General features: G+C 55.8%; 3 protein-coding genes across 3 annotated transcripts in view; 1 reads left to right on the top strand and 2 right to left on the bottom strand.

The window, feature by feature from the left end:
• Positions 1-6: 6 nt before the first annotated feature.
• On the top strand, positions 7-4098 carry MOGS (mannosyl-oligosaccharide glucosidase). The gene is made up of 4 exons (XM_005869450.2): positions 7-174; positions 356-573; positions 1712-1908; positions 2154-4098. The coding sequence occupies exons 1-4, from the start codon at positions 141-143 to the stop codon at positions 3895-3897; spliced, it is 2193 nt and encodes a 730-aa protein (XP_005869512.1). The 5' UTR covers positions 7-140; the 3' UTR covers positions 3898-4098.
• A 161-nt stretch (positions 4099-4259) lies between these two features.
• Positions 4260-7074, bottom strand: WBP1 (WW domain binding protein 1). The gene is made up of 4 exons (XM_005869451.2): positions 6453-7074; positions 5418-5520; positions 5113-5289; positions 4260-4939 (listed from the first exon to the last, which is right to left on the bottom strand). Exons 1-4 carry the CDS (start codon positions 6519-6521, stop codon positions 4479-4481), a joined length of 810 nt encoding a protein of 269 aa, XP_005869513.1. The 5' UTR covers positions 6522-7074; the 3' UTR covers positions 4260-4478.
• Positions 7075-7189: 115 nt separating this feature from the next.
• The window catches only part of INO80B (INO80 complex subunit B), a 2485-nt gene continuing 2177 nt past the window's right edge, over positions 7190-7497 (bottom strand). Inside the window, exon 6 of the mRNA XM_014542244.1 lies at positions 7190-7486. Within this exon, the coding sequence (XP_014397730.1) occupies positions 7268-7486 (219 nt within the window). The 3' untranslated portion in view covers positions 7190-7267. The remainder of the gene's footprint in view (positions 7487-7497) is intronic.

Raw genomic sequence — 7497 nt, 5'->3', positions numbered from 1 at the left:
GCTGGCTGCTGGCGTGGCACCGTGCGTGGCGGGCGGTCACGCTGCACTCCGCGCCCCCGGCGCTGCCTCCCGACTCTTCTAGCCCCGCCGTGACCCCCGACCTCTTCTGGGGCACCTACCGCCCTCACGTCTACTTCGGCATGAAGACCCGCAGCCCGCAGCCCCTCCTCACCGGTAACCGGGCCCCGGCGGGCAGGCAAGCGGAGTCTTCATCTGGGCGCCCCAGCTTTCCTCCAGAGCAAGGGTGGGGAGGAGCGGATCAGGAGAGTTCCGAGGAGGGATGACCCTGCAGTCCTCGTAGACACAGAGGGACAGGGGCGCTGCTCTCTGACTTACGTGGCCATTCTACCCCCAGGACTGATGTGGGCACAACATGGCACCACCCCTAAGCTCAGGCACACGTGTGAGCAGGGGGACGGCGTGGGTCCCTATGGCTGGGAGTTCCACGACGGCCTCTCCTTCGGGCGGCAACACATCCAGGATGGGGCCTTAAGGCTCACCACTGAATTCGTCAAGAGACCCGGGGGTCAGCACGGAGGGGACTGGAGCTGGAGAGTGACTGTAGAGCCTCAGGTCAGGGCCTCAGGGCACCCTTCCCCAGCCCAGACTCCCTCCATTCTTCCTTGGCTGCCAGCAGTGCAGTACGAAGTGGGGGGTGACAGCTGGAGCTGGGTCTGGCCATCTGGTTTGGATCTGGTTGCCTGCCTGAAACACTTGCCTGTAAGACCACCTGTATTTACAATTCCTAAGCCTTGGTTTCCTTTCTGTGAAATGGAGATAAAAATAGCACCTAACACAGGGTTGTAAGAATTCAAGGAAATAATATGTAGAGTTCTCAGCATAATACATGGCACAGAAATACTCATTATTTCCCAGAGAACTCTGCGCAGGGATCTTGAACTCACCCCACTGGGTGTTGACCCTCAACACTGCCAGATAAGTCAAACCTCGTTTCTCCAACAACTTCCATCTCCAACAATTCGGTTCTCAACCAAGTTGTTCACAGAAAAAAATGTCTTGGTTGTCAAACCAAACTTTTGTTTTGGACCTGACAACCCTCTCGTGCTGATACCTCAGCGTGACAAATGCGTCTCTCAGGCAACAAAGGAGAGAATGCTTTTGTAGCTGGTGAAATTAACGATTAGCACAATTTTAAAACATAGAGACCATCAAGAGTGCTAATGTTGCTAAGGGTGTGAAAGAAACAATGATCATAGGCAATTGAAGAGGTAGAAAAACTGTTGATTTAGATAAAGGAAAAGCAGTTAGCCAGTGACAGCCATTTTCGGAGGTGGTGATATATGAACAAAGATGCTGTATGCTGACCTGAGAGACATCCCTGGACTGAATGCTAAAAGTGATTCATTTAAGGCTGGTAGGGGGTAACTTTGAGAAAAGAAGTGTTTGCTTATGTATTACTCAGTACATTAGACATGTGCTGTATATAAGAAAGGTTAAAACGGGGTCTTTGGGGGTCTGGAATGGATTAATTCCATTTACATGATTTCTACTGGGTAAAATGATTCGGTTTTCCAACAAATCGCTTTTTGAACAGCCTTCTGGAACGAATTAAGTTCGAGAACCAAGGTTCCACTGTATATGTTGTTTCTCATGTTGCTCTGACCTGGTGCCCCTTTCCTCACTAAGTGTGATTCTCAAGAGAGAATGTAAATCTAATGCAATGTTTTTTCTGTCCTCCTTGGTCATCTAGGCCTCAGGTACCTCTGCCCTCCCTTTGGTGTCCCTGTTCTTCTATGTGGTGACAGATGGCAAGGAAGTCCTAGTGCCAGAGGTTGAGGCTAAGGGGCAGTTGAAGTTCATCAGTGGGCACTCCAGTGAACTTGGTGACTTCCGTTTTACACTTCTGGCACCAACCAGTCCAGGGAATACTACTCCCAAGTATGGCAGGTAACTGGGGTGGGGGGAGAGTGTGGGGGTGGTGGTAGGGGTGGTAGGGATGCTAACTTAGCTTGGTTTCCATCTCTTCTACTCTGCCCTCTTTCCACCCGTTATTTCCCTTCACACCAGACTCCATGCCCCCTACTTTGTCAAGACCTTGCCATCCTAACTCCTGATCACCTCATATTTCTTTATAATCCCTTCTACTTCTCCCCTTCTGAATAATATTTCCTATTTGTCTTCTTCCCTTCAAGCTACAATGTCTTCTGGTCCTCCAACCCAGGACTTCCCTTGCTGACAGAGATGGTGAAGAGTCGCCTAAATGGCTGGTTTCAGCATCGGCCCCCAGGGGCTTCCCCTGAACGCTACCTTGGCTTGCCAGGATCTCTGAAGTGGGAGGACAGAGGCCCGAGTGGGCAAGGACAGGGACAAGGGCAGTTCCTGATACAACAGGTGACAGTGAAAGTCCCCTTTTCTGTGGAGCTGGTGTTTGAATCTGGCAGTGCCCAGGCGGGAGGAAACCAAGCCCTGGGGCAGCTGGCAGGCAGCCTGCTGACCCAGGCCCTGGAGAGCCATGCTGAAGCCTTTAGAGAGCGCTTTGAGAAGACCTTCCAGTTACAGAAGAAGGGCTTGAGCCCTGAGGAGCAAGCTTTGGGTCAGGCTGCCCTCAGCGGTCTCCTTGGTGGGATTGGCTACTTCTATGGGCAGGGTCTTGTGTTGCCAGACATGAAGGTGGAGGGATCTGAGCAGAAGGTGGCCCCGGCCCTCTTTCCACCTGTCCCTCTTTTCACAGCAGTGCCCTCCCGGTCATTCTTCCCACGAGGCTTTCTCTGGGATGAGGGCTTTCACCAGCTACTGGTCCAGCGATGGGATCCCCGCCTCACCCGGGAGGCCCTAGGCCACTGGCTGGGGCTACTCAATGCTGATGGGTGGATTGGGCGGGAGCAGGTGCTGGGGGATGAGGCTCGAGTCCGGGTACCCCCAGAATTCCTGGTGCAACGGGCAGCCCATGCCAACCCCCCAACCCTGCTTTTGCCTGTAGCCCACATGCTGGAGGGTAACGATCCTGCCGACTTAGCCTTCCTCCGCAGGGCCTTCCCCCGCCTGCATGCCTGGTTCTCTTGGCTTCATCAGAGCCAGGCAGGGCCAGTGCCACTGTCTTACCGCTGGCGGGGTCGGGACTCGGCCTTGCCAACCCTATTGAATCCCAAGACACTGCCTTCAGGGCTGGATGATTATCCCCGTGCTTCGCACCCTTCAGCCACTGAACGGCACCTGGACCTGCGGTGCTGGGTGGCACTGGGGGCCCGTGTGCTGGTGCAGCTAGCAGAGCAGCTGGGAGAGGCTGAGGCAGTTGCAGAGCTGGGCCCGCTAGCTGCCTCACTGGGGGCAGAGGAGATCCTGGATGAGTTACACTGGGCCCCAGAGCTAGGAGTTTTTGCAGACTTTGGGAACCACACAAAAGCAGTGCATCTGAAGCCTCGTCCCCCTCATGGGCTGGTTCGGGTGGTGGGCCGGCCCCACCCTCGCTTGCAGTATGTGGATGCCTTGGGCTATGTCAGTCTTTTCCCCTTGTTGCTGCGGCTGCTGGACCCCCACTCATCCCGCCTTGGGCCACTGCTGGATGTTCTAGCTGACAGTCGCCATCTCTGGAGCCCCTTTGGTTTACGCTCCCTTGCAGCCTCCAGCCCCTTTTATGGCCAGCGCAATTCAGAGCATGATCCTCCCTACTGGCGAGGAGCTGTGTGGCTCAATGTCAACTACCTGGCCTTAGGGGCACTCCACCACTATGGGCATCTCAAGGGTCCTCACCAAGCCCGTGCTGCCAAGCTCCACAGTGAGCTCCGTGCCAATGTGGTGGGCAATGTGTTGAGGCAGTATCAGGCCACAGGTTTCCTGTGGGAGCAGTACAGTGACCGGGATGGGCGGGGCATGGGCTGCCGCCCTTTCCAGGGTTGGACCAGCCTTGTTCTACTGGCCATGGCTGAAGACTACTAAAGGGAGAGTATGGGAGGGGAGTGAGGTCCCTGTACCACTCTGGACTAGAGGGACCAGGTCTCTAACTTCCGCCCCCAACCCTCAGATACCAGTGCTCCAAACCCTCATCTCAGGTGTCTCCTCATTATCATCCCACACAACCCAGGGGTGAATGTGAATTCAGAGTCTATTTTTCTAAATAAATTGGGAAACCATGCCAAATTATTGTATTTGCCAGCTTTGCCTGACCAAGAGGTCTTAGCTCAGTCCAGGCCTTAGGGCTGCCTCCTATCCTTCAGGGAAGCTAGGAAAGGTGGCCATTACCTGTCCCCTCCAAGTCCATGCAGGTACAATGAAGTGAGTTGAGCACTAGACCACCCAAGTCCACAAGCAGCTGGTTCACATCTCTTTAATGAGATCAAAGGCTCCTGTGTATGTCACTGGGGGTAGAGCTAGCACAGTCCCCCAAACATGGCCCCTGTCCCAGGACTCCAGCCCTTTCAGGCAGATTCTAGGAAGGCAGGGAGAGGCCGAGAACTCCAGGAGTTGGAACCAGGGCTGTTTCTAGTGGGCAAGCAACCAACCCATCCTCCTAAAACTGCTTATGGGATGCCCCCTTCACTGGTAGCCAGCCCCATAGAAGAAACTTGGGGTATGGGGTCTAGGGACAGTGTACACGGGGGACAGTCCCCCAGATCTGGCTGAATAGCACTAGCCTTAGCCTCCTTGACTGGCTCACCCTCACTGGAGTCAGGACAAGGGCACAGCTCGATGCCAGAGTCACCAGTCAGGCGGCGATAGCGGCAAGAGGGGGGTGTGGGGGCAGGGCTCACCCCTGCCCCAGGCTCACCCTCCTGATGAGGGGGGGCACTCTGGTGGGAGGAAACACCTTCCACATTTGTTCCCTCGAAGTGGGCAGGGCAGCTAGAAGTGGAGGAGCAGCAGGTACATTCCCTGGAAGCAGTCAAGGGGCAGCCTGGGACCGCAGTGTAAGGAGGTGGTGGTGTGCCCGGGCGGTGAACCACATCCTCATAGGCTGGGGGTTTGAAGGCGCTGAGGAGGCCTGCAGGAAAGAATGGCATAGTTGGTTGAAGGCAACCAGGGATGAGGTGGTGGTCTCTTTACTGTTAGGGAAAAGTGTGCTTTGAAATGTCTGAAAACAAAATGTGGGGATAATTCAGGGTCCTCATTGGGGAGGAGCCACTGGTAGTGAGCCCAGAGCCTCAAGTCACTCACGAAGGTCAAGCAGTGAACTGGCAGGAACAGGGCCAGCCCCATGGCATGCCCCGTGGTAGGCCAACAAGTTGATCTCACGCTGCCGCTGCTGTTGCTGCAGCCGGAGTTTAGCTCGTCGATGACGGAAGGCGCAACAGCAGCTAAAGAGGATGAGGACAGTCCAGAGCAGCCAGAACCCTGCAGGGGGGTGAAGAGGAAGAGTCTCAGATACCTCCCATGCAAAGAAGGGTCCTTGAAGGCTAGAATTCTGAGGTCCAAGGGAGGGTGGGCAGAAGGACCCGAGAACAGCCCCCATAGAGACTCACACCAGAGCTCATAGTAGTAGGTGCAGCAGCCAGTCTCCCCGCAGCAGTGGCCACTCTCACAGAGGTAGGGCTGGTTGTTCACTCCTGGGCAAACCTCTCGAAGCTGGGAGCAAGGAGGCACTTGGCACCAAGGGAGATTCTAGCCCAAGGCACTGTTCACCCCCACACCCAGCCCCTGCATGCACATCCACAAGCCCACCCTGTGAACCAAGTGGAGCACAGATCTATGAGGAGGCAAGAGTGATGCTGAGATTAGTGTTCAAATGTCTGAAGGGCTGTCAACATGGAAGAGGATTTGGAATAGCAAAAATCAGCCTGGAGAACAAGATGAAGATGTGAACACAGAGGCAGATTTCAGCTCTGCATATAGACTGGCCCCAGGGCATTTTCTGTTAACAGGGTGTTTGGGCAGAAGCCAGAAGATAGAGCAATCTCAAAATCTCAGACAGTGGGTAAAGGGTTTAAAGTAATTTCCAACGCTAAGACGCTTTCATCGTCCCCCATGGTCTGCCATTCCCCATCCCCAAGGTGGACCTTTCCACCCCTGAGTCTCAGACTTCCTAGGATAGAGGAGGGACAGTGTGAGACCCAGAGCAGTGCTCCCAACTAGGTGGGATTGCTGTGGATGATAAAGGATGGCATCCAGGGCGCGAGTCTGGGTTCCAGCTCTTCTCCAAATTGCTCCCTCAAGAGAAGACGCTATTGGGCTCTGTTGTGACAATAGGCACACAGAAAAGCAACACAAATAACTGTTGCAAGACAGGGAGCCTCCCTGGGGCCTCACTATGCCTCTGGTCACTGGAGAGTCACTGTAAGCTCCCACTGCAGCCATGGGATGGGTCTATGAGGCTGCAGGCAAAGTCAACTGCATCTACGTTACGAAGTTTAAACAAAGAATGAAAGGGACATATTTAGGAACTTCACAATACCTTTGGCTCCGTGAGTTCCTACCCAACCCCCCCAAAAGAAAGGGACAGAAAAGGGGAAAGGGAAATAGATGGCTATCGGGCTATGCTTTTGGAGCTGATGGGATACCTGCTGTTGCGGCACCCGAAGTGCCCCCCAGGCCTCCTCGCTGCCGTTCCCGCTGCTGGCCCGAGCCATGCCTCCACCTACAGCCCCCTGAAGACTACAGCCTCCTCTACTGCCAGCCGCCCCGCCCCTGCCACCTCTGCCGCCACCGCCATGGTCCCTGCCCGGCCCATCTCCGCTGCCGCCACCATCACTCCGCGGCCGGAGCTCCCATCCGGGGAGAGCTCTGCCAACTAGGAGCCAGGTTGCTCCGTCCTACCAATCAGCATCGCCCTCCGGCGAACGGGCCAATAGGGTCGGATCGGAGGCTTTTGCTGGTGACCAATCCACAGCAGCGCCCCTGCCACTCTCCCAGACAACAAGCGCTCTCCCAGACAAAGAGTGGGGTAAGGTTCGACCCACGGCCCTGACTGACAGCGACAATAGCCAACGTGGACAACAGAACAGGCTTCAAGTTGTCAACCAATGAACTGCCGTCCAGGAGAGCAAGCTTCCCTCTGATTGGCTTGAGTCCTGTTTCCTGGAATGACGCCAAATGCCCGCTCACGCCAGGTAATCCCGCTGGAAGAGATGGGAGTCCCCCAAGTCGGCGGAGTCTGAGCGCCAGCGGCCAGCCTTCCTGTGCCCGGGCTTGACGGACGTTTTCGAGGCGTGAGCGCAGCTCTGATGGGGGCAGTATGTGTGGACAGGGAATTGGCTTCCCATACCCCATACACTCAATTCTGTAAACTCGGTACAAGTCGAGGCACCGGATAACATTTAATAAGGAAGACACTGGATCGGGCAGGGGAGAGGGTACAGAGTCCTGGTTACGGGCCTTAAGTAGCCAAAAGGGGGGACCCGGGGCCTTCGGGTCTCCCCAGGCGCATCTGCAGGTTGATGCGGTAGCACTGCAGGCTGCAGAGTGCCTGGCCTGTGCGGGAGCAGGCGTAGCGGCGCGGGTGCGGACAGCCAGGGACCGAACACCGCGGAGGAGGGCCAGGCGGGGGTGGCCGCTGAGACACTGGTGCGGGGGTGGGGACGCCAGGTGGGAAGGAAAGGGTGGCTC

Source organism: Myotis brandtii, unplaced genomic scaffold, assembly GCF_000412655.1.
Source record: "Myotis brandtii unplaced genomic scaffold, ASM41265v1 scaffold294, whole genome shotgun sequence".
Taxonomy (NCBI): Eukaryota; Metazoa; Chordata; class Mammalia; order Chiroptera; family Vespertilionidae; genus Myotis; species Myotis brandtii.
Note: the sequence above shows the minus strand (reverse complement) of the source record. Positions and strands in the feature narration are given on the sequence as shown.

Excerpts from the sequence above, each read along its gene's own strand:
- MOGS (XM_005869450.2), top strand. The coding sequence starts at position 141 with ATGAAGACCCGCAGCCCGCAGCCCCTCCTCACCG. Across the intron at positions 574-1,711 it reads GAGTGACTGTAGAGCCTCAG|GCCTCAGGTACCTCTGCCCT; the intron begins GTCAGGGCCTCA and ends TTGGTCATCTAG. Across the intron at positions 1,909-2,153 it reads ACTACTCCCAAGTATGGCAG|CTACAATGTCTTCTGGTCCT; the intron begins GTAACTGGGGTG and ends CTTCCCTTCAAG.
- WBP1 (XM_005869451.2), bottom strand. The coding sequence starts at position 6,521 with ATGGCTCGGGCCAGCAGCGGGAACGGCAGCGAGGAGGCCTGGGGGGCA. Across the intron at positions 5,290-5,417 it reads CTACTACTATGAGCTCTGGT|GGTTCTGGCTGCTCTGGACT; the intron begins GTGAGTCTCTAT and ends ACCCCCCTGCAG. Across the intron at positions 4,940-5,112 it reads CAGTTCACTGCTTGACCTTC|GCCTCCTCAGCGCCTTCAAA; the intron begins GTGAGTGACTTG and ends TCTTTCCTGCAG.